At 36.8% G+C, this 27,156-nt stretch overlaps 1 protein-coding gene across 1 annotated transcript; it reads right to left on the bottom strand.

Annotated features, from left to right (window-relative positions):
• Nucleotides 1-8,104: 8,104 nt before the first annotated feature.
• Nucleotides 8,105-26,486, bottom strand: LOC133058537 (UDP-glucuronosyltransferase 2B4-like). Its single transcript, XM_061145243.1, has 6 exons — nucleotides 25,757-26,486; nucleotides 24,853-25,001; nucleotides 15,001-15,132; nucleotides 12,816-12,903; nucleotides 11,737-11,956; nucleotides 8,105-8,544 (listed from the first exon to the last, which is right to left on the bottom strand). The coding sequence occupies exons 1-6, from the start codon at nucleotides 26,484-26,486 to the stop codon at nucleotides 8,265-8,267; spliced, it is 1,599 nt and encodes a 532-aa protein (XP_061001226.1). The 3' UTR covers nucleotides 8,105-8,264.
• Nucleotides 26,487-27,156: the final 670 nt, after the last annotated feature.

The raw sequence follows: 27,156 nt of genomic DNA, 5'->3' as shown, positions 1-27,156 counted from the left end.
GCCCTCCGCGTCCCCAGCCCCAGTCCCCGCCCGCGCCGGTCGGGTGCCTGCACCCTGTGTCTCGCCGCGACCTTCCCCTCCCCCCTGCCTCCTGCCTCCAGCGGGGCTGGGCCGGTCCGTAGCCTGCGACCTCTTCTCTGGACTCTCTCGGTCTCTTTGTTCTGCGAACGGCCGGCAGTGTGTTCGGGCCGGTTAATGTACTCTCTCTCTTTTGGTCTCCCACAGTTCAAGTTGGCAAATCACAGAAGCTCCCTCCGATTGTCCTCAGGGCACTCAGGCCCGGACCCTACCCCAAGCAATGCCGCCTAAGACTCCCTTCCCAGGACGGATCTCCGCCCTTAGCTCTTTTGTCTCACTTTTTATCTTTATATTTTGTCCTACCTCCTTTCGAAGACAATGGGCTGCTTTTCTGGGCGCGTGATGACCTCAGCTAGCGATCAGAAGTTGTTTTGTGAAGTTTGTTCTGCATTCAGTTATTCTTTTGATGAATTTGTAGGAGAGAAAGTGGTCTCCCCGTCCTACTCCTCCGCCATCTTGGCTCCTCCCTCCAAATTTGCTATTCTTATTGTATTATTGTCAATTTCTCCCTTTATTTCTGTTAATATTTGCTTTAAATATATGGATGTTCTTCTATCGGGTGTGTGCATGTTAAGTGGGATAATATCTTCTTGTGCAGATCCCTTTATCATTAAGTAATGACTTTTTATTATATTTCTTTAAAAGTCTATTTTGCCTGATGTAAGTGTTGCTGCCCCTACTGCTCTCTTCTTTGCATGTACATAATATATCCCTTTTCATCCCTTTACATTGTCTCTGTGTGTTTTTGCCCTGAAGTATCATTGTTCTTATATTTTTTAATCCATTCATCTATTTTATATCTTTTAATTAGTGCATTAAGCCCATTGACATTTAGAGTAATTATTCAAAATTGGTAGTTACAGACATTTATATTTTTTTATTATATAGTACTTATGTGCCCATTTCTTCATTTTATTTTTCCTCGTATCTCTTGATGATGTTTTTTCCCCCCTTGTATTCTGGTATAGTTCCTATGTTTTTGGTTTTTGTGAATCTGTCTATGTTTTTGATTTGTGACTACCATGGCATTTGTTTAAGTTGACACCAAATATGTCTACTTGCTTAAAACTAAATAACATTTGAGTTCGGTCATACTCTAAAATATTTATATTTTATACTTCTTTTCCCCACATTTTTTGACTTTGTTAATCTTATTTTTATTTTCATCCTGCTTATTCTTTGACTGTTTGTTATAATTATAGTTGCTTTTTCAATTTTTTGATTATTTTTTATTCCATGTACTCATTTATCTAAATGATCTTCAGCCCTTACTCTATGCTTGCCTTTCTTATTCAGATCTTATCTTTCTAAAGAGTTTTGCTTGTTTTTCATTTAGAGACCGTTCAGCCTCTCTTTTAAGAGAGGCTTGGTACTGCTGAATTCTTTCAGTTTTTACATGTCTGAGAAATTCTTTATCTTTCCTGCTATTCTAAATGACAGTCTTCTTGGGCAAGTTTGAAGGGTTTTCCCATTCAGGATTTTGATTTTAGCATGACTCTTCCAATGGCTTGTTTTTGTCAAAAAATCATCTGATAGACTTATGGAAGTCTCCTTGAAAACGACTCTCTGTGTTTTCTTTCTACCTTTGAATATTGTCTTTATTCTTAATGCTTGCCATATTAATTCTCACATGTCTAGTTGTGGGTCTGTTTAGGTTGATTTTGTTTCATACCATTTTGATATCTGTTTCTTGCTTTATGTTAGGGAATTTTCCAACCAAACTTTCTTCAAATAGATTTTCTATTTCCTTCTCTGTCTCTTCTGGAATCCATCTTATTCATAAATTGGCTCATTTTATATTATCCCACAGATCTTGTATGTTGCTTTCATTTTTTTCATTTGTTTCTCTGTCTGCTCTTCAGATTGGGTGATTTTTTCCTATGCTGTCTTCCAAATGACTTATTCTTCTGTGTCCTTTAGTTAGCTATTGATTGCTTATAAATAGCTTTTTGTCTAAGAAATTGAATTCTCTAATTTGGGTTGTTTGATCTTTATAATTTCTAACTCCTTGTTACAGTTATTTGTGTTTTATCTATAACTTTCCTTAAAATTTAATTCATATTTATATTACCTCCTTTGAAAACTCAGGGTGTGGTTGATTGGTGATGCTTGTTTCATTATGTGTTTCTTCAGGGGATTTCTCTTGCTCTTTTAGTGGGTTGTTTCCTCTGCTTTTTCATTTCACTTAACTTTGTCTCTCTGATTTTAGGAGAAATAATTCTATTTTGTGGTCCTGATAAGGTGAGTATTCACCTATATGTGACTATTCCTGTGTAGACTACATGTTTTCAATGTCTTTGGTGTGAGTGGTGGCTTGGAAATGGACGTCAGTCACATCTTTCTTCAGAGTGTGTATACTGGGTGTTAAAACCTTGATAGGGAGTGTTGTGCTGTGTAAGTTTCTAAACCCTCGCAGGGTGTGAGGTGAGACTTCTTTTCTGCTCTAAAGCTTTCGCCATCCTGTCATGGGTAGAGTCTATTCCCAACTTGCTGAAAAGAAGTCCTAAGAGTTAGGTTTAATCGGGCTTTTTTTCATATTATTTTTTTCTCCCTTCTCCAAGGGAGGAGAGTGCTAAAGTCAATGAGGTCTGTTTGCCCACAGATGTCCTATATACCAGGATCTCCGGTGGCTCAGCCAGTAAAGAATATGCCTGCAATGCAGTATACCTTGGCTCAATCCATGGATCAGGACCATCCCCTGCAGAAATGCATGGAAACCCATTCCAGTATTCTTTGCTGGAGAAGCCCATGGGCAGAGGAGCCTAGCCAGCTACAGTCCATTGGATTGCAGAGTCAGGCATGACTGAGTGACTAAGTATGCACATACATCCTATATACCACCTGTGTAGGCATCTGTGCCTCTGTTTGTGAGCAGCCCAAATTTGTGTCCCTTCATGGGGCTAACCCAGATATACTGCAAAACTGTGCTGTGGAGTTAAGTTTCTGTTTAGTCTCTCAGTGGTGTCTGACTCTTTGCAACCCCATGGATTGCAGCAAGCCAGGCCTCCCTGCCCATCACCAACTCCTGGAGTCTACCCAAACTCATGTGCATCAAGTCAGTGATGGCATCCAACCATCTCATCCTCTGTCGTCCCCTTCTCCTCCTGCCCTCAAACTTTCCCAGCATCAGGGTCTTTTCAAATGAATCAGTTCTTCATATCAGATGGCCAAATTTTTGGAGTTTCAGATTCAACATCAGTGCTTCCAATGAACATCCAGGACTTATCTCCTTCAGGATGGACTAGTTGAATCTACTTGCCGTCCAAGGGACTCTCAAGAGTCTTCTCAAACACCACAGTTCAAAAGCATTGATTTTTTTCAGCACTCAGCTTTCTTCACAGTACAACTTTCACATCCATCCATGACTACAGGAAAAACCATAGTCTTGACTAGAAAGACCTTTGTTGGCAAAGTAATGTCTCTGCTTTTTAATATACTGTCTAGGTTGGTCATAACTTTCTTTCCAAGGAGTAATTGTCTTTTAATTTCATGGGTGCAGTCACCAACGGCAGTGATTTGGAGCCCAAAGAAATAAAGTCAGCCACTATTTCCATTGTTTCCCCTTCTATTTGCCATGAACTGATGGGACCAGATGCCATGGTCTTTTTTAGTTTTCTGAATGTTGAGCTTTAAGCCAATTTTTTCACTCGCCTCTCTCACTTTCATCAAGAGGCTCTTTAGTTCTTCTTCAGTTTCTGCCATAAATTTGGTGTCATCTGCATACTAAAGTTATTGATATTTCTCCCAGCAATCTTGATTCCACTTGTGCTTCCTCCAGCCCAGCGTTTCTCATGATGTACTCTGCATGTAAGTTAAATAAGCAAGGTGACAATATACACCCTTGATGTACTCCTTTCCCTATTTGGAACCAGTCTGTTGTTCCATGTCCAGTTCTAACTGTTGCTTCCTTATCTGTATACAGATTTCTCAAGAGGCAAGTCAGGTGGTCTGATATTCCCATCTTTTTCAGAATTTTACAGTTTGCTGTGACGGACACAGTCAATGTCTTTGGGATAGTCAAGTAAAACAGAAATAGATGTTTTTCTGGAACTCTCTTGCTTTTTCGATGATCCAGCAGATGTTGGTAATTTGATCTCTGGTTCCTCTCTATTTTCTAAAACCAGTTTGAACCTCCAGCAGTTCACGGTTCATGTATCGCTGAAGCCTGGCTTGGAGAATTTTGAGCGTTGCGTTATTAGTGTGTGAGTTGAGTGTAACTGTGCAGTAGTCTGAGCATTCTTTAGCATTGCCTTTCTTAGGGATTGGAATGAAAACTGACCTTTTCTAGTCCCTTGGCCACTGCTGAGTTTTCCAAATTTGCTGGTATATTGAGTGCAGCACTTTCACCGCATCATCTCTCAGGATTTGTAATGGCTCAACTGGAATTCCATCACCTCCAGTAGCTTTGTTTGTAGTGATGCTTTCTAAGGCCCACCTGACTTCACATTCCAGGATGTCTGGCTCTAGGTGAGTGATCACACCATCGTGATTATCTGGGTCATGAAGATCTTTTTGTACAGCCATTCTGTATATTCTGGCCACCTCTTCTTAATATCTTCTGCTTCTTTTAGGTGCATACCATTGCTGTCCTTTATTGAGTGCATCTTTGCCTAAAATATTCCTTTGGTATCTCTAATTTTCTTGAAGAGATCTCTAGTCCTTCCCTTCTATTGTTTTCCTCTATTTCTTTGCACTGATCACTGAGGAAGGCTTTCTTATCTCTCCTTGCTATTCTTTGGAACTCTACATTCAAATGGGTATATGTTTCCTTTTCTCCTTTGCTTTTGGCTTGTCTTCTTTTCACAGCTATTTGTAAGGCCTCCTCAGACAGCCATTTTGCTCTTTTGCATTTCTTTTCTTGGGATGATCTTGATCCTTGTCTCCTGTACAATGCCACAAACCGTAGTTCATCAGACACTCTGTCTATCAGATCTGGTCCCTTAAATCTATTTCCAACTTCCACTGTATAATCATAAGGGATTTGATTTAGGTCATACCTGAATGGTCTATTGGTTTTCCCCGCTTTCTTTAATTTAAATCTGAATTTGGCAATAAGAAGTTCATGATCTGATGGTCTGAGCCACAGTCAGCTCCCGGTCTTGTTTTTCCTGGCTGTATAGAATTCGCCATCGTTGGCTGCAAAGAATAGAATCAGTCTGATTTCAGTGTTGGCCATCTGGTAATGTCCATGTGCAGAGTCTTCTCCCGTGTTATTGGAAGAAGGTGTTTGCTATGACCAGTGGAGTAGGTGGAGCCAAAGCTCTTGGTCAGCTGGTGGATGGACTATGGCATGTGATCCTGGTTATTTTTTAAACAAAGCCCAATAAGTGCCAGTACTGCCAGTGGGCACCCCATCCAGAACACACCCGAGCCCCAGGCCTTCTCATCATGGCTAGTCTGAGTGTTTTCCCAGCTTACCCAGATCATGTGCCAAGGTGTGGTGTGAAATGAAGAGGTGGAATGTTTATCTTGCTTGGATTCAGGTGCATGGCAAGGTGAAAGCTGCCAGTGTGGAGCTTCTCCTTACTGTTTGTAGGCAAGTAGCACCTGTGTACTCTCTGAGAACAGAGTCTAGACTTCTCAGCCATGCACTTTGGTCCGTAGTTCTCCCAGCAACCAGTGGGCTTTCCCCCTCCATTCGGACCCCAATCTGGGACACCCGTTCTGTGGCTTGACTCCTTAGTTCCCCAAGGGGACAGTTCACCTGTTTGGACCTTCTCTCTTTATATACCTCTCAGGAACAGCCAATCTTATGACTACTTTCCATCCTGTGAGTTACATGGAAATCTTTCTTGGGCCCATATTTGTATGAGTTCTTCCAGTCGGAAGATAGTTTTCTGTGAGAATTGTTCCCCAGGAAGATCCATTTTTGATGTGTTTGTGGGGGGATGTGAACACCATGTCCTCTTGTTCCACCACCTTGATCCCATCCTGTATGACAAATTTAATTCTGACATATTTAATTTCTACAAATTTAATAGAAGATGTTTTTATTATCACTTATATTTGAAACATTACACTAAAAATTAGACTAAAATCATTGTTGACATTTCTTATTCATTTTAATGAGAAAAGTTAGTGCAAATTACATTCCACTATGTACAGCATTTGTTTAGTCCTTATGATGTTAATGTATTCAGACTCTGTTAACCCCATGAACTGACTGATACCATTACTTTATCGTCATTACTTCATGTGATGGAACAGCTGAGGCATAGGGAAGTTAAGTAACTGCAATGATCCCAACTAATCCATAGTAATTTTGTAGTGATTTAACTCTACACTATTTGCATTTCCAGTACAATACCTTAAACTCTATGGGATGGTGTCTCCCTTTTGGGTTCGAATGTAAAACAAATGTGTGTTTAAATTTCATTTGAAATGATTCTTTCCATGTTATTATACTTCTCCAAATTGGTTCTACCAGATTAATTGCTCTGCAAAGTTTTGGTAAAAAAAATAATTTTTTGACTCAATTTCTATGTGACTTTTGTCACCTTTAAATTATCATTGGCAATTTTACTTCTGTGAATTTCCTGTTCTTATTCTTTCTTTATTTTCATTTTGGGCTGCTTGAATTTCTGTTGTTGATCTGTCGTCATTCTTATTGTACAGTGACTACCAATCCTTTTTATGTTACAATTATTGCTGGATAGATTTGAGGCAAATTATATAAGCCTATATATGTGAGTTAACAATACTCTCTACTATGACAGCATATTATTTCTGCTTTTCTTCAGAAATGTGTCAATTATCTAGAAGGGTTATATGGAAAGTCCTGTGGTAAATCTTCCTATTATTCTCCGAGCATCAATGTTTGAATTTATTTTTAATATTAGTTATGTCTTAGGTTGATGAATGTCATACGGTGTGGATGGTGATCTTCTTGACTAAAATACTCATTTCTTCACCTGGACCACTTCGATCATAAACTGCTTTCCTGATGTACAATTTTCATGAATGTGGCTTCAGATTGCTTTCATCTGAATCACCAATTTTACTTAACACATCTGTAGTTTTTGTATTGTTCTCATTGTTGCTGATTATGTCATTCATAGTGGGCCCAGGTTTAAAGAACATGATGTCTATGTTATTTTCTGTCATGATAAAGAATTGAATTTTACATAGAAGTGCTATGGTAAGGAATGAGGCAATAGCTGCTTGAAGAAAGACACAAAAGAATGATAAATGCTAAACTAATAAAGTGTGGTTCAAAATGCATTATATTGGAATAGTAAATAATTCAATCTATGGTCAACAAACCCAATGGATAGCACATCATATCTGCAAGTAGATAAGTGATGCTGTGTCTTGTTTTGTAAGAGTATATATAGACTTAGATATGTATTTAGATATAGATATGATCTGCAGATAAATTCAGGTACACTATGAGAGAATGAAAATTCTCTAAGTCCATTTAGAGTCTAGGATACATAATTTCTTAATATAGAGTTGAGAACTTACATCCATTATTAAAAGTTGAATACGGGAGGGAAAATAATTGGTGACTAAAAGGTGGATGAGAAAAGGAGAATCGAGTCATGAAATTAAAGATTTTCACAAATATTTCAATTTTATAATAGGAAGCAGGTAGCAGTTGCTATATTTCGAATTCTACAAACACTCTTCTGGGAAATAAGCTAAACTGAATGAAAGCAAATATCTTGCCATGGCTCTAGGTAGGAAGTGATGCTGAGGCTCCATGCACAGTAAAAATGAAGAACTGATAGTGGTCTCACAAATAGAATAAAGGACTGAATCTTTTTACAGAATTCCAATTATTGAACAATTTCAATAACAAGAAAAACCTATAAAATTTGACATGAAAATGAAGTTAAGAATTGTGAATATCAAGAAAATAACACATGCTTTAAGTAGACTTCTTATCGTTGTTGTTTTTACATAGAGCATGTGAAAAGTAGTTAAACACAATCATTTCTTTTTAGATTAATTTTTGAATTAAAATAATCAATTTCAATATGTATGCATATAGTTTTATTGTTTATTTCATTTTTCATCAGTGTTTTTTCTTGGCAAGACATATTTGTTGTCAGGTAGAAAATCCCTTGAAGGTAAAATTTACATTTTGTCACAAGAGGAGTCGAACTTGATCATAATTCATCTTACTGTAATAAATATGAGGAGTTCTATTCATGGGGTAAACCTGCTAGACATCTCAGAAACAGCTAGTCTCTTTTCCCCTTCTTTCCTATGCTAGCACACTTTCGGCAACAAAACAGGCAACACTTTGTGATGACAAACACAGCAGTTGCCACACAGGCCAGCAGGAATCCGATCACGTCCAGAGAGTGGTACTGGAACCAGGTGAGGTCGTGGGCGGCGGGCCTCAGGTGCTTGGCTCCTCTGTGCCGCATGACAAATTCAATCCAGAAGATCGCTCGGTCCAAGGGTTTCATAGGCTGATCATGTTGAATGGCTGATAACCTCATGACATTCCCTTTGTAGCTGAAGGAAAATCAGTGATCAATTTATAGAATGAGCTATAATAGATAAATAAGTGAAATGTTCTTGCAAATGGTAGCAAATAGTGCAACACAGTGGAAGGAAAGTAGCTAATTTTCCTCCAAGGTGATGACTGAGACCTTAGCTTATGGGCTGTGCTGTGCTTATCAGTCAGTCATGCCCGACTCTTTGCCACACCATGGACTGTAGCCAGCTAGGCTAGTCTATCCATGGTGATATTCCAGGTAGGAATATTGGAGTTGGTTGCCATGCCCTCCTCCAGGGGATCTTGCCAACCCAGAGATTGAATCCAGATCTCCTGCATTGCAGGCAGACTCTTTACTATTTGCGCTACCAAGGAAGCCTAAGAATACTGGATTATTCTGTCCCTTTGCCAGGATCTTCCCGACCCAGGAATTGAACCAGGGTCTCCTGCATTGCAGGTGGATTCTTTTCCATCTGAGCTACAAGGGAAGCCCAGCTTATGGGCTAGGATTTCTTAAATTCTTAGGATTTCAAGTTACAAAGAAAAGAAAGAAAATGAGAGGGAAAAGACTGTGTAGTCTAAAGTGGCATGAGTTGTTCCAAAATGAAAAAAAAAAGAAAAAAAATCATAATTTGTTTGTTCAAAGATTGAATTATCTAGTAAAGAATTGTTAATTGACCTGGTAAACATGTTTTAAAATGCAGTCATAATCCAGCTATAGCAAGTAAACCTATGATGAGGTGAGAGACAGGTCCAGAAAGGACTGATCTTACATTAGTGAAGTAGTAGTTGAAACTATGAAAGTGGATTGACTTGGTTTGATTTCTGACTCTGATACTTGCTGGCTGCTTCTTATTCTTTCTGTCCCTTAGTTTTTTAAAAACTTAATTTTATTAAGTTTTAAAAGCATTTTTATCTTTTAAACTTTTCATTTCATAACTGGAAGGCTCAATCACAATAGAGTCTGTTCCTCAGGTTTTCATTTTTGTATAAAATTGATAGAAATAGTAACTTATCTGATTATTTTGAGAATATCATTCTGATTCTTATAGGCATTCTTAGAATCTAGTATACTCTCAGAAAATGTTTTCTCATATTGTTCTTCTGTTTCTTGTTCTTTTAGAACAAGATTCTCTTAGAATGTGGAGAAGACTCAAAATTTCACTTTCAGGCATTGCAGTTACACTGCCCGAACTACTGTTTCTACTGTTGAAATGATGATGGACTGTGTGTGTGTTTGTGTTCAGTTGTGTCTGACTCTTTACAATCCCATAGACTGTAGCCTGCCAGGGTCATCTGTCCATGGAATTCTCCAGGCAAGAATACTAGAGTCGGTAGCCATTCTCTTCAGGGGATTTTCCTGACCTAGGTATGATGGCTAACGGACAAGAAAGTAGGAAGAATAATGAGATATGGTTCATGAACTCTAACTCACAGAGTGCTATAACATGGCACTGCAGCGATAACAATGGAGTTAACTTTTCTCCCTTTTCTGTCAAAACACAGGGGGAGCACTTGGTGTTTGCAAGGATTGCAGTAATCAGGAAACATTTTTGTGATACAATAGGGATCAGTTCAGTCACTCAGTGATGTCCGAATCTTTGTGACTCCATGGACTGCAGCACGCCAGGCTTCCCTGTCCATCACTAACTCTCAGAGCTTGCTCAGACTCATGTCCATCGAGTCGGTGATAGCATCTAACAATCTCATGAATAGACTACAATAAAGAAGTTGCTTAATATGTGTAAAGTAACACTATGCTACTAAATAAAATATGTAGCATATCATGAACATTCAGTATATAACAGCTAAAAAATCTTCATTTTTGACACTAACTTTACATTATTAAAATTAAAAAATATAAAGATACTAAAGAGATGTACATTTATATAGGATCAGCAAATGAAAGATCTATTACTTAAGAAAAAAATAAAATTTTTTTGCTTTTTTTTTTTTGCACTGCTCATTTAGGACAATAGCTGTCCTAAAATTAAATTTAAATAACACTGCTATAAAGACACAAATACACACTGTGCTACTATGACTGACATTCTCAAAATGTTTCATTGCAAAGTTGTTATGAAACAATAAGGGGAAACATATATATATCATATTTATGATATTAATATAATTGTGTTACTGAAATTCATGTATATCCTGAAGTGATTTGGAAATCAAATATTTCTCTTTTTTGAAAATTTGGCTTTTAGACAATAATATCCCATCATATCTCTTCCAAATAAGACAAAATCAATCACAACCTAAATACTCAGGATATATCTACATTTATAAGCAATATCTACCTAGTTGAAATTAAGTTAGAAAGTTTTATTAGCAAAGTATTATTAAAAACTTGCAGATATAGAGAACAAATTTTGGTTACCAGATTGGAGGAAGAGTAATATACGCATAGGGGTGTAGGAAGCTAAAGTTACTGGGAATAATATAAGCTCAAGGTTGTATTGTACAACACTGTGAACATAACCAATATTTGGTAATAATTTTGAATGGAAAATAGGCTTTAAAAATTGTGTAAAAATTTTTTAAAAAGGAATATCTCAACATATCCTTCCAAATCAATTGCATTCAGATTTATAATTCTTCTAAATTAGACAAAAATTATCACAATCAGAAAACCTAGGAATAAACCTGTATTTATAAATATTATTTACATAGTTGAAACTGAGTAATTAGAAAGTTCTAGGTGTTAACCATTTGTCAGTGATGGGGTCAGAATATTAGCATAGAAAACTTGGAAAATATTCAGTGTAATGGGAATTTAAGATTGATTATGTCAAAGTAGTTTACTGAAAATAAAGTATCTTTGTAGAGTTTAAAACATTTGAGGAGTTCACAGGCAGAAAGAAAGTAAAGTGGGCAGATGAGTGTTCATATTAATACGATGCTTGTTTCCCTACTTACCTTTGTTCTCAATGCGTCTTAATCCTTCTATTACCATTTCAGTGATTCTTCTCATTTGAATGCTTAGTCTTTCAGAAATTCTCTACTATCTTTAAACTATTGACAAACCTTTCCCATAAAACCATAAAAAAATGTTGAGACACTCAAAATAGGTTATTATTGACTGTTTTCAAAACATTGAGTAAATCTTACTCTTCATTATACTTATGTGAAGGCTCATTTCTGCCTCCTTGGCCTTCAGATGAGAACTTCTCTGGATAGAATGTCAGGTAAAAATGTATACTCACAAAGGATTATTAATGACTTCCTTCAATGCATTGAGCAAATCTTCTGTTGACATTGTTTCCAAGTCCAATCTGATAGCTGCTCCCTTGGCCGTCATGTGAACAACGTTATGAGGTTGATCAGCAAACAAAGGAAGGCCCACCATAGGGATGCCGTGGTAGATGGCCTCGTAGATGCCATTGCTTCCACCATGAGTTATAAAGGCTTTGGTTTTTGGATGGCCTAGGATTGAGTGAATTTCAATAAAATCATTAATTATAACTTTCAGAATAAAATGAGAAATGGGCTTCATAAGGCACTGAAAGAAGCAGTGTTTTTTAAGATAACAGATTATTACACATGTGAGAGTGCTTTTAAATTGCTTTCAGTACTCAGAAAAGAACTGCTATGTCTGCTGAAAGTAAATGAAGACTTTGTGAAAGAAGTGCTGAGTCACTCAAACGTCACAGATGAATCCATGATTGGCAGGTGAACAACTTGAGAAAACATTCTGGGTAAAAGAAACCACATGTGCAAAATAAAGAGGAGGGCATGCCAGAAATTATTCTCTTAAAGATATAGTGGAGTCATTTCGTCTGACGGGAATGGTATCAGGGGAAAGAAGGATAATGGTAGTGGCACTGGAACCAGAGGAAGGAAAAGCAACCTTTTGTCATGAAGTGTGTTATTGTGCCATAAAAATGATTGCAGATTTTTTTCTTTTAGAGAAAATGGAAAGTCACCTGTAATAAAAAGGGAACTTGTTTTCAGTAGCATTTAGCATACCCCTACAGAGGAGAAAAGAGAGGTATAAGGAAAGAATTCAGAGACAGAACAACAATCTAGGAAGTTATTGAGAAGATCATGGTGAGTAGAAATTAGAGCCAAAATAAAGGTTCTGGCCATAAGGGGTGTGACTGTGTACAATAAAAGGCCAATTGTTATACATTCTTCCTTTTTCCCCTTGCATAGGAAATAAAAATAAAATAATACATTTTTCAAGTGTTTCAATAATTCTCTATACATTTGTTTCCTTTTGAAGTGCTGTCACTTTGCTCAGCTGTTACTCAAGTTTTCAATATTTTTTTCTACCAAGTCTTACCAAGAAGGTCGTTCTGGGGGATCCACTTATACAGCCGAGTATTGGGTCCTAAGGTGTCTGGTTTTTTGCCATCATATCTCCATAGAACCTGTTAGGGTAAGGGTAATATCTTATTCTATGAGTTGAGCTTCAAAGTCACAATTCTAAAGTGATCAAAATATATGTAGTTACATGTCTTCCATATGACATGTAAGAAATGAGGGCATATTAAGTAATATTAACTGTTAATACACTGACCGGCTTCCCAGGTGGCGCTGCTTGTAAAGAACCCATATGCCAATGCAGGAGACATAAGTGATGTGGGTTCAGTCCCTAAGTTGGGAAGATGCCCTAGAGTAGGGCACGGCAACACACTCCTGTATTTTTGCCTAGAGAATCCCATGGACAGACGGGCTGGGAGGGATATGGTCCATAGGGTCGCAAAGAACTAGATATGACTGAAGTGAATTAGCACCCATGCACAATACCCTGACATGAAGAGGAACACCTACATTTTATATACACATGATGGCATAGACAATTCAGATGCCAGTGCCAACATGAAAACTTAAATAATTTCTAGGTCGTCTTATTTCAAGTACAAAGAGACAGTGACAGATTACAAGTAACCTACACACTTATTTACCTTCTTTTTACACTAGCTGTCATCTTCAAATTTAATATTCACTGATTTCTTTGTGACCATTATAGAAGGCAGTTTAGTTATATCAATTTTAGTATAACAAGTTATTTTTTTAGAATTTCACACATTTTGTTACAGAGAGGAAAATGCATGCATCAGCCACTTAGAAATAAATACCTTTGCTTATTCATACTTTATTAATAATAAGTTAATTAGTGCTTCTTAGGAAGTATAGCTTCATTTAAGTTATAAACTGTTAAGCTCTTGCAAAAGCAATGACAACTGGAATTTTTTGACATGAATCCAAAGTATTACCATTATTACTAGACTTGGTTGTTTTACCTTTATAATAGAAGAGCCAGTTGAAAATTTGAAACAGACAATAGGGCTATTGAAAAAGTTCCAAAATAGTGGCACCAAAGTTTATTCAACTGATCCTGAATACTTCAACAATGAAGCACAAAGCATTGACAGAATTGATTAGTGTGGTCTCTAGATCCAGTACAAAAATAAGGAACAAGTTTGGAATTCCAAGCAATTCTCATAAACTGGATTATAATTTATTAGTGTTTAACTTCTATTTGCTCTGTGAATGAATGTAAATTAATTTTAGTTTCTCAGCAAAAAATAGCATAGATTATTAGGAGAGGCCTATCAGATTGCAAACTAAAAAAAAGTTGTTCACAAATATCTGAAGACCCCAGGGGTACTTTATATATTAGAAAAAAAGTTACTGTTGCAATTTCTGAAGAAGAAGGCAGCTGAATCTTCACCATTCCAGTCTTCCTTATGTTCGACTGCTTCTTATAGTCCCTTCTCCCTCTTCAATCAGGAGGAAGAATATGACAGGTTAGAAGCAGAGTTCATTAAGGACCAGACTTTACAGAGTTCACCTTAAAGGCAGGACCCTGTCTTCACTGTTTCACATTGATCTTCCTGCTTCAGATTTTAGCAGGGCCTAGTCAACCAGGGAGGCAGATGTTTCTCTAAATCAGTGTGGTTGGATGGCAGTTTGGGGAATCTTGTCCATCCTTTCTCTGAGTAGCTCTCTGAAAAACACACTGATAGGTCTGCTCCAAAATTTATGGGATACAAAAAAGACCAGGATTACATGTTAAGTGTACACTGCAAGAAGCACAACGGCCTTCTATCAATATTGCTTAACATTATTGTGTGACTATATTTTCTGTTAAAATTTAACCCCAGAGAACATTTGTATGTGTACTGTACCTCAGATATCATTCAAGGAAATGGAACAAGTGACAAAGCAGAATTTGGTGGTTTCTTCTCTGGCCCCATGATACCATTAGAATACCAAAATTCATACTGTATCTCTTTAATATCATTCTATTTTTATTACAATGTTAATCTAAATTTATTATGGATGAAAGACACTCCTTGTAATTCTATAGCACCTATATTTATATTTTGGTTTATATATACGAGAGATAAATTGGAGTTCTCATATACTTTACCTTTCTGTTGGAAAATGTCTAAAATCAGACCCTTTATAGACTTTAACAGACATTAAATAGTTGTTCACTGTTAAGTTACTGTGTGTACCTTTTGTGGAATCTGGGCAAGGGCTGATGCAATCACATTGGCTCTTTCTTCTGACATGTTACTGATCATTGACCCCAGCGAAAACACCACAATACCATGTTCTCCAGAGCTCTGCACAAATTCTTCCATTTCCTGTGAAAAAAGAATTTGTCCCATCATAAAAGAGAAGGAGCATAGAAAACATTATTGAAGGGATTACTACCAGCAACTAAACCAAGGAAATCAAATATCGTCTGGAGTGTAGATTTAAAAAAAAATATTGTGGTAAAATACACATGACATGAAATTTACTTTGTTAATCATTCCTAAATGCATAATATAGCATCATTAAGTATATTCACACTGTGCAACCAATCTCCAGAGCTTTTTTCATCTGGCAAAACTGGAATTCTATGCTCATTAAGAAACTCCACATTCCTTGTTCTCTAGCCTCTGGCAAGTTTCATTCTACCCTATGTTTCTACAAATGTGATTAGTCTGGAAACTTCTTATAAGTTGAATTGTACAGTATTTGTCTTTTTCTGACTGACTTATTTCACTTAGTGTAAGTTTCCTTCATGTTGTGACATTTGCCAGAATTTCCTTTTAAATGTAATATTCCATCGCTTATATATATGACATTTTGTTTATTGCTTCATCTGTTGGTGGACCCTTGGGTGGCTTCAACCTCTTGACTCTTCTGAGTTGAGCTTTTATGCACATGTACAGATATCTCATTGGGGTAATAATTTCAATTCTTTTGTATATGTGCCCACAGAAGAGAAATTGCTGAGCCACAGGTGTTGATATGTTTTATATTATTCTTGCCACATACTATATAGTATATAAAGTGATTTTCCTCCTCATGTTCCTTATATATGTTAACTTCACATTTTGGACATTGGTTAGTTGTGGTAATAAATATTCAGTACTAAAAAAATATTTTTAAATTTTGAAAAAAAAAAAAACATTATTTTCCATAATGGTGTTTTTTTTTTTTTTTTTTTTAAACATAAATCATCCCTGAGGTCCTTGGGCAAGAAATGGGTGATATAAGGTTGATTTCTTCTATTATGTGGGGTTCAGTTTAGTCGCTCAGTCATGTCCGATTCTTTGAGACCCCATGGACTGCAGCATGCCATGCTTCCCAGTCCATCTCCAACTTCCAGAGTTTACTCAAACTCATATCCATTGAGTCAGTGATGTCATCCAACCATCTCACCCTCTGTCATCCATTTCTCTTCCTGCCTTCAATCTTTCCAAGTATCAGGGTTTTTCAAATGAGTCAGTTCTTTGCATCAGGTAGCCAAAGAATTGGAGTTTCAGCTTTAGAATCAGTCCTTCCAATGAATATTCAGGACTGATCTCCTTTAGGATGGACTGGTTGGATCTCCTTGAGGTTCAAGGGACTCTCAAGAGTCTTCTCCAACACCATAGTTCAAAGCATCAATTCTTTGGTGTTCCGCTATCTTTATAGTCCAACTCTCACATCCATACATGACTACTGGAAAAACTAAAGCTTTGACCAGACAGACCTTTATGGGCAAAATAATGTCTCTGCTTTTTAATATACTGTCTAGGTTGGTAATAACTTTTCTTCCAAGGAGCAAACCTCTTTTAATTTTATGGCTGCAGTCACCATCTGCAGTGATTTTGGAGCCCCAGAAAATGAAGTCTGTTACCATTTCCATTGTTTCCCCATCTATTTGCCATGAAGTGATAGGACCGGATGTCATGATCTTAGTTTTCTGAATGTTGAGCTTTAAGCCAACTTTTTCACTCTCCTCTTTCACTTTCATCAAAAGGCTCTTTAATTCTTCTTTGCTTTTTGCCATAAGGGTGGTGTCATTTGCATATCTGAGGTTATTGATATTTCTCCCAGCAATCTTGACTCCATCTAGTGCTTCATCCAATCCAGTGTTTCTCAGGATGTACTCTGCATATAAGTTAAATAAGCTGGGTGACAATATACAGCCTTGATGTACTCCTTTTTCTATTTGGAACCAGTATGTTGTTCCATGTCCAGTTCTAACTGTTGCTTCCTGACCTGCATACAGATTTCTCCAGAGGCAGGTCAGGTGGTCTGGTATTCCCATGTCTTTCAGAATTTTCCACAGTTTGTGGTGATCGACACAGTCAAAGGTTTTGGTATAGTCAATGAAGTGGAAGTATTATGTATATTTATGCAAATGTATTTCTGTATATGCAGGAAACGAGATAAGGCCAATACACACTGGTGGCAAGAGGATACTGTTAAACACTATTATACTGAGACTTTTCATCTATTATGTTATTAATTACTAACATAGATTCTTAGAAGGAACTCTTACTGCAGGATTCAACTGACCTTAAATTCTTTTTTATTATAGGTCTACTAAATCATTTATTTATTCCAGACATGCTTTTTCTTGAGAATTATCTTAGGTTAGTCATTAATATTTCATTTCTCTATTAGCACTATGAAAACTTATATTTGAATCACTTAAGTCTATCATTTACTCAGCTCTATAATCCTTATCTTAAAATTTGTCATAATTTCCCAAACTGTCTGAATTATAAACCCCTGACATTGAGAAATCTTGTATTATTGTTGGGAAGTTCTATGAGACAGTCCTATAAGTCCTGTTTATAACGCAGAGGTATACTTGTGTAGTTACTGATTTGACTGACCATATTGCTGAATTTGCTTACCTGTGGCGCCCTTTATCCTTCACATAATTGATGTCGCAGTAGGATGGATAATGTCAGCTGTGGTGAAGGACCCTCAGAGCCCCCTATTTAGTGCCCCCAGTGAGCACCTGCCCGACAGTGGGGGAGGTGCCCCAGGGCTTTCTGCAGCAGAGATCTGGTCACCTTTTTAGTAGTTCACTTTAAACAATATAAAACTGCACGTGAATCTGTATTTGCCTGTATTGTTTCTGAATTATTTTGTCTTTGGTCCTTTTTCCTTTCTAATTTAAAAAATGCACACTCTGTACTAGAATAATTACACATTGCTCAATGATCCTGTTTAATAAACGTAGAGGAGCAAAATTTTCCTGACCAGTAGTAGCATTTAAAGTTACTTGTCTTCATTGCATTGTCATGTTGGCTCGCTAACCAAAGATGTTTCATCTATGCTGTGAAAGATACATCGATTTGGTATTATTTTAATATACAGTATCTGTACAAATTAATCACTGATGTGGATGTATTCATTTCATACTCTGATATCTTTGTGAAAATAATATAAGATCATGGCAAGAAAATATGCAAATGTATGAAAATTTATATAAAAGGAAATAAGATGTACTGAAATGCTCCATTCAGAGATATCCTTGTTTTCAAATTTATATCCTTTTAGCAAAGGTTGATATATATTTGATATATAACGTTATGTAAGTTAAGGTGTATAACATGATTGATACATTTATATACAGTAATAGGATTGACATTTTAATGATGTTTTGAACCTCCACTTATCATATAATTATAGTTTCTATTTTTCTTAACCTCTATTCTCTAAGTAAATATGATGGTGATAATAATAAAATATTGTTGTCTCTATTCACTATCCTGTACCTTAGGTCTCTAGGATTTGTTTACTAAGAAATACTAATTTGTATCCTTAAAGAATGTCTCTCCTATTCTCCCACCTCTTAGCCCCTAGTAACCACCATATTACTCCTATTATATGAATTCAGCATTTTTAGATTTCACATACAAGTGATAATATACAGTATTTGTCTTTGTCTTTTCAAAAAGCTAAGCAGAATTAAAAATCTTTGCCAGACTAAGCAAGAAAACAACTGACTCAAATAAATAAAATAAGAAAAGAATGGGGAGACACTACAACTGATACTCCAAAAGTACATAGGCTCCCAAGAGACAGCTATGAATAACTATATGCCAAAAATTACCTACATGAGAAACAAAAATAGATAACTTTTTAAAAACACAACCTATCAAGACTGAATCAGAAAGAAGTAGAAAATCTCAACAGTTTTAAGAAGTAAAGGGATTGTATCATTAATCAAAAACCTAAGAATACACAGAAGCCCAGGACCAGATGGCTTCACTGATACATTCTTTGAAGCATTATAGAATAATTAATGTAAGTTTTTGAAAAAAATCTTTAAAAATTAAAGAGGAGGTTAGGAGTATTTTCAAACTTATTCTACAAGGCCAACATTACCCTGATACCAAATAGATAAGAACATTACAAGGAAAGAAAACGATAGGCCAATACCCACACTGAGTATAGATGTAAAAATCCTCCACAAAATATCAGCAGTTCAAACTCAAGAACACAGTGAAAGCATTATATTGAGTGAGCAAGTGAGATAGTGAGATTTATCCTTGGGATGCAAGGTTGGATCAGTGTACTCATATTAAGAATTTTAATGCATTGCACAAATAGAATGCAATATAAAATAACTTGATTTTCCAAACAGATGTACAAAACACATTTGATAAGATACAATATTCTTTCATGATAAAAACTGTCAACATATCGGATATAGAAGGAACATAACGATGTAATAAAAAACTTATATGACAAACTCAAAGCTAACATCACATTCAACAGTGAATATTTGAAAACTTTTTCTCTAAAATCAGAAATGAAACAAGGATTCCTACTCTCACAGTGCTTCAGCATAGTACTGGAAGTTCTAGCTAGAACAATTAGGTGACACAAATTATAAGAGGCATCCTAAATAGAGAGGAAGAGGTAAATTGTGTGTGTGTGTGTGTGTGTGTGTGTGTGTGTGTGTGTGTGTGTTTGCAAAAGACATGATTTTTTGTATGAAAATCTCAGATTCAACCAAAACTCTTAACTAATCAACAAGCTTAGTAAGGTTGCAGGGTATAAAAGCAACATACAGAAATCAATTCAATTTTGATATGCAAATAATGAAACATCTGAGAAAACCATCCCATTCAGAACAGCATCAAAAGAAGAAAATAACTAGAAATAAATTTACCCAGTGACATGAAAGATCTATATGTGATAACTATAAAGATTATGTTGTTACACTGTTGGTGGGAATGCAAACTAGTACAGCCACTATGGAGAAGAGTGTGGAGATTTCTTAAAAAACTGGAAATAGAACTGCCATATGACCAAGCAATCCCACTGCTGGGCATACACACTGAGGAAACCAGATCTGGAAGAGACACGTGCACCCCCATGTTCATCACAGCACTGTTTATAATAGCCAGCACATGGAAGCAACCTAGATGCCCATCAGCAGACGAATGAATAAGGAAGCTGTGGTACATATACACAATGGAATATTACTCAGCCATTAAAAATAACACATTTGAATCAGTTCTAATGAGATGGCTGAAACTGGAGCCCATTATACAGAGTGAAGTAAGCCAGAAAGATAAACACCAATACGGTATGCTGCTGCTGCTGCTACTGCTAAGTCACTTCAGTCGTGGCCAACTCTGTGTGACCCCATAGACGTCAGCCCACCAGGCTCCCCCTTCTCTGGGATTCTCCAGGCAAGAACACTGGAGTGGGTTGCCATTCCCTTCTCCAATGAGTGAAAATGAAAAGTGAAAGTGAAGTCGCTTAGTCGTCGGACTCAGAGACCCCATGGACTGCAGCGTACTTTTAGCGACCCCATGGACTGCAGCCTACCAGGCTCCTTCATCCACGGGATTTTCCAGGCAAGAGTACTGGAGTGGGGTGCCATTGCCTTCTCCGCCAATACAGTTTACTAACGCATATATATGGAATTTTAAAAGATGGTAATGATAACCCTATATGCAGGACAGAAAAAGAGACACAGATGTATAGAATAAACTTTTGGACTCTGTGGAAGAAGGTGAGGGTGGGATGATCTGAGAGAATAGCACTGAAACATGCATATTATCAAGTGTGAAACACATCGGCAGCCCAGGTTGGATGCAAGAGACAAGTGCTCAGGGCTGGTGCACTGGGAAGACCCAGAGGGATGGGATGGGGAGGGAGGAAGGAGCGGGGATCAGGATGGGGAACACATGTAAATCCATGGCTGATTCATGTCAATGCATGGCAAAAACGACTACAATATTGTAAAATAATTAGCCTCCAACTAAAAAAAAAAAAGAAAAGATTATGTTGTAAGAAATAGAATAAAACACAAATAAATGGAATGTCATCCTAAGATCATGGATCAGAAGATTTAATATTGTTAAAATATTCACACTACCAAAAGTATCATACCTCCCAATTTTAAATTATACTAAAGCTGCAACATTTCAAATGATAGTGTACTGGCCCCCAAATAGACAATTGCAACCTCATATAGGGTTTAGAATTAAAACTCTGAATATATAGCCAACCAATTCAACAAGAACACCTCCTGTGGAAAGAATAGTCACTTCTTTCTTTTTGGAGAAAATTGAATAAGTATAAACACAGGAAATGAGATGAGACCCCTGCCTTAGACCCCTCACAAAAATAACTCCAAGTGACTTAAAATAACTCCAGAGACTTAAACATAAGACTATAACTTATAACATCCATAAAGGATTTTATATACCATAACATTCTTAAAGGAAAAGGTAAGTATGGAACTCCTTGGCATTGGCCTTAAAAATGATTTTTTTTTTTTATGATGACTTCAAAACCACAACAAAAGGAAAAAAACCCACAAGTGGTACTATATTATACTTAAAGCAACTGCACAGTAGAAGAAACAATCAACAGCGTGAAAATGCAACCTACAGAATGGAAAAAAGAATGTTTTAACCATATATTGAATGAGGGGTTAATGTCCATAATACATATAGAACTCATACAACAAAATTCAGTTAAAGAGTGGGCAGGAGAACAAAATAGACATTTTCTAAAGCAGACTTCCAAATCACCACCAGGTATATGAAAAGATGCTCAAAATCACTAATCATCAGGGAAATGTATTTCAAAATCACAATGAGATATTACCTCACCTCTGTTAGAAAGTTGGTTTAGCCCTTATGGAACATAAAAAGAAATTTCTTAATCTTGAAAATTGTAATTCCAGTTTATGTTTTTTTAATGTTAGAGAAAATTGTGATTTTATTATATCTGATGTTTTTCAACTAAATATTATATATGATTTAGTGTAGTTAAATATTCCTTATAAATACATACATTTACATGATAGAAGAAGGATGTTCATTTTAGCCAAAGCACAGGTGAAGAGCCTCAAAACTCACAAAAAGATTTTAGCATTTCATCTTATATATCTGATTGGCAAAAATCTTAAAAATTCATAACATTAAAAAAGTTTACATTAAGTATGTTAAATTAAATTTTATGTAGAGTAAATTTTATTAAATTTATTAAATTATTTTCATTAATTTTTATGTAAACTTTTATAACTGACCATTAAAACACTCGGATATCTAATCTCTAGCAGTTTGCTGAATACTATAATCTTGATGATTAAGAAAATCAATTTCAATTAGGAATTAGATCAAGGTGGCTGGCACATATTGGTTTAATGATAGTATGTTATAACAAAATAAAAATAATGACAACAGTTAATATTTCTTCTGAACCACTGGGTATATGCCAGTGACATTTTGGATGTTTCACATGTACTTACAAATTTTTTCTCTCAACAATATAAGGTTGGTAAAATCATAAGTTATAGTATGGTCATATAGCTATGAATAGTGTAGTCTAGTTTTCACTCATTGTTACCTACATCTAGTAACAACCTGCAAAGTGGTCTTTTCCCCCACAATTTACCCTTTACATCTAACCCAGTGACTACATGTTGCTTGTTGTCTTGTTGTTTGTTTGTTTAAGCAATATTATAGTATAGTGATTAGCTGCTCAGTCATGTTCAACTCTTTGCCATCCCAAGGGCTGTAGCTCACCAGGCTCCTCTGTCCATGGGGATTCTCCAGACAAGAATACTGGAGTGGGTTGCCATGCCCTCCTCCAGGGGATCTTCCCAACCCAGGGATTGAATCCAGGTCTCCCACATTGCAGATGGATTCTTCACTGTCTGAGTCACTAGGGAAGTGTAAGAATAGTGAAGTGGGTGACCTATCCCAATATGAAAAGGAGGACGTCAAGGCTATATATTGTCACCCTGCTTATTTTACTTATATGCAGAGTACATCATGAGAAACGCTGGGCTGGAAGAAGCACAAGCTGGAATAAAGATTCCCAGGAGAAATATCAAAAACCACATATGAAGATCACACCACCCTTATGGCAGAAAGTGAAGAGGAACTAAAAAGCCTCTTGATGAAAGTGAAAGAGGAGAGTGAAAAAGTTGGCTTAAAGCTCAACATTCAGAAAACTAAGATCATGGTATCTGGTCCCATTACTTCATGGCAAATAGATGGGGAAACAGTGGAAGCAGTGTCAGCCTTTATTTTTTTTGGTCTCCAAAATCACTGCAGATGGTGATTGAAGCCATGAAATTAAAAGACGCTTACTCCTCGGAAGGAAAGTTATGACCAACATAAACAGCATATTAAAAAGCAGAGACATTACTTTGCCAACCAAGGTCTGTCTAGTCAAGGCTATGGTTTTTCCAGTGGTCATGTATGGATGTGAGAGTTGGAGTGAAGAAAGCTGAGCGCCAAAGAATTGATGCTTTTGAACTGTGGTGTTGGAGAAGACTCTTGAGAGTCCCTTGGACTGCAAGGAGATCCAACCAGTCCATCCTACAGGAGATCAGTCCTGGGTGTTCATTGGAAGGACTGATGCTGAAGCTGAAAGTCCAATACTTGGGCCACCTCATGTGAAGATTTGACTCACTGGAAAAGACCCTGATGCTGGGAGGGATTGGGGACAGGAGGAGAATGGGACGACAGAGGATGAGATGGCTGGATGGCATCACCAACTCGACGGATATCAGTTTGAGTACACTCCAGGAGTTGGTGATGGACAGGGAGGCCTGACATGCTGCGATTCATGGGATCGCAAAGAATCGGGCACAGCTGAGTGACTGAACTGAACTGAACCTATCCCTTCTCCAGGGGATCTTCCCCACCCAGGAATCCAATCGGGGTCTCCTGCATTGCAGGTGGATTCTTTATCAGCTGAGCTACCAGGAAAACCTGTTTAAACAATATTTGACTGCACTTTTCTCTCTTAATCCTTTCAATGTTTTCCCAATACCCCTACTAGATGTTTAAAGTTGCTGTCTGTTGCCAGCTGACTTCACCAGCATCATCTGTCTCTTTACTTGGGCTCTTCCTGTTTAGACGAAGCTTGGACTTCTTGGCAACTGCCATTACGACTCTACATGCTTTTCTTATCTATCTTCTGCTACCCCTGCCCTATCCCTTCTGTTTATTCTTGAGCATTCTTCTGATTTCACCTTAATTATCAGTGAATCAGAGATACTGTCCATGATTCATGCTGGATATTTTTAGCATTCTGTACTTTCCTTTTTATAACACTTTCACACAATTTTTATGACTTGCTTGTATTCTGTCTTTCCATGTGGAGTGTCAGGTAGCAAAAACTGTGTCTACACCATTAGTGAATATTAGAACTCAATTCTAGAATATGTGAAATATGTAATCATCCTATAACCTTACAATAATAATAATAATATAGCTAATATTATATTACTTAGATAAAATGTAATATAACTATAAATATTGTTTAGTGACTATCTGATTGTGCTTCATTATGTGTCGAATAATGAAGCTGTTATTTAACTGACATATTCTTAAAGTGTCCCACATATTCTAGCTTATTTGGTAATGACAGTGAAATTCAGATACTTTGTTCATATAGAAATATATCAGTATCTAACTAGAAGGTCACTTTATCCAGCTTCCCACATCTGACTCACTGTAATCAAACATTTTAAATGAAGAATGCAGAATGATTCCTATTGCAAACACAAAGTTAACAAAGAAGAACAAAGAGGAGCAGGTGACCTTAGGCAGGGGTTTGGCAGGTTTGCAGTGGAGGCCTCCAACAAATTCAACATTTGGTAGCCGTGGGCGAGGAAATGAAAAATCCCAGTAGTTTCGAATAAGCCACATTTCAGCTTTTCCCATTAACTCAACTAATGTAGTCGGCCTTCCTGAAAGTGAAATAAAAAACAAAAAGCAACAATAAATGTTGGATCAAATGAGAATATTGCCATGTGTATATATTTTATGTAGTTTTTGTAAAGGAGTTTGGGATGATGTGGTCAAAGATGTTTGAATGTATCTGTTCTTTGATAAATATAAACATAACATAGTATAATATAATATGTGTGTAATTCTCTGTGTACATGTCTTCATTTATTAAGACATTTTATAAGATTTCTAGTGATTTTTTTTAAATTTAAAAAAAGAATTTTTGTGAGTTGGATAATATTCACTTGCAGAAGTCCTATGTGTTTCAATTTGTGGTATATGAATTCCTAGTATCTGAAACTAGTAATGGGTTCTACTTTACCCTATAATTTAAGCATTTTCATAATATTTATAAGATTGATGGGTCATTTTATATCTTTATTTCACTCTTTCACTTATTTGAGACAGGTTTATATGAAATTATATTTATACAAACTCACGTTCTAAGGCACAAGGAAAGATAGGATTTAATGCTACCAAGTAAGAACATGAATTACCTAGTTGTCGTGTGTTGTTTGGTCTCTAAGCCGTGTCTGACTCTGGCAACCCGATGGACTGTAGCCTCATCCATCCATGGGATTTTCCAGGAAAGAATACCAGAATGGGTTGCCATTTCCTTTTCCAGGGGATCTTCTCAACCCAGGGATCTATCCCACATCTCCTTTATTTACAGGCGGATTCTTTATCACTCAGCCATTAGGAAAGCCTGACTTACCTAGTACTTCACTGTAAAACTGATTCCACTTCTTCTCATTGTACATCTGAAACCAGTAGTCAAAATAAAGTACATATATCATATTTTTTACCCTCTCCATGAATGTCATATGATCACTTAATTCAGACAACATAACAGGTACATAGGACGGTGGAAATGAAAGTCTTCCACTCCTCTTTTCAACCAAATAGCCAGGTGAGAAGTAGAGACTGTACACTAATGGTACTTTAAGTACTTCAGCCAGAAGCTCTCCACAGGGTCCAACAGCATCTGCAAGAACGACATCAAACCTTGATTCCTGTAGTTTTGTCATAAGCTTCTTGTTTGAAACCACTTCACTACATATCTTCATATCAATATCAGAAAATTCCTCAAATAATCTTTGCATTGTTGAAAGATGGATCCAAAAGTAATCTTTCACTGCAAGCATCCATGTCTCAATGAAAACCTTGATAACGCTCTGAAAATCATCTTTAGTTAAAGATATAGGGAAAGTCTCAAATTTCATAGCTAGTGGTTTGTTTGGATCAATAAGAGTGGAAGCTGAAGATTCCAGTACAGTCACCTCATGACCCCTCATCACAAGTTCATCCAGAATTGTCTTCATATTCATCCAGTGACTAAATTCCACTGGCCACACCAGCACCTTTCCACAACTCCCAGAGTTAAAGTAGCAAGTGAGCTGTACCAGCTGCAGAAGCGAGAGCCATTTCATAGACATCGTGTTCATATGCCGTAGTTTAAACAATTACTATATCCTTTTGCTATTGCTCAGGCTTATATCCAGAAGAAATCATTCAGAAGTTAAATTATAACTCCTTTGTCTCAAATAAATAGGTTACATGAATAGTCAGCAGATGTGGAAATCAGATGAAAGGGCAAAGTGTAGACTACTTCGACATTATACAGTGTGTTTATATTGATTTTTCAGTGCTATCACCCAGCTAAAAGTCGATGACCTTGTACACACAAATCAGTTGTATCAATTATGTAAGAGTGAAAACTATGTAAAACAATAGCAAGTGAGAGGCCCTTGTGTCTTCAGTCACTTTGACATGGAATGGGAGAAAGGTGACATCAACAAGATGGACCATTAGGAGGTCCCAACACTTGCATCCTTCACAGAAACAAGAAAAACAATAAATGAACAACTATGAACCAATATAAATTACTTTTCAAAATTTCTGGGCTACAATGAAGAAGCAGTGGAAACCCTGCAGGTTGCAAAATCTGAGGACTACTGTGTAGAAAAGCATGGGAAAGATTTTACCCCCACACCCCTTCCTTCAGTTCAGAGGAGCTTGGCACGGGCAGAGATCCCCTCGGAGGGATTTCAGCCCATGAGGAACAATCACGCAAGGGAACTCCGGCAACCTCATCATCATGACCTTTGCAGCCTT

Source organism: Dama dama, chromosome 6, assembly GCF_033118175.1.
Source record: "Dama dama isolate Ldn47 chromosome 6, ASM3311817v1, whole genome shotgun sequence".
Classification (NCBI taxonomy): domain Eukaryota; kingdom Metazoa; phylum Chordata; class Mammalia; order Artiodactyla; family Cervidae; genus Dama; species Dama dama.
The sequence above is the reverse complement of the archived record's forward strand: the minus strand, read 5'-3'. Positions and strand labels throughout refer to the sequence as shown.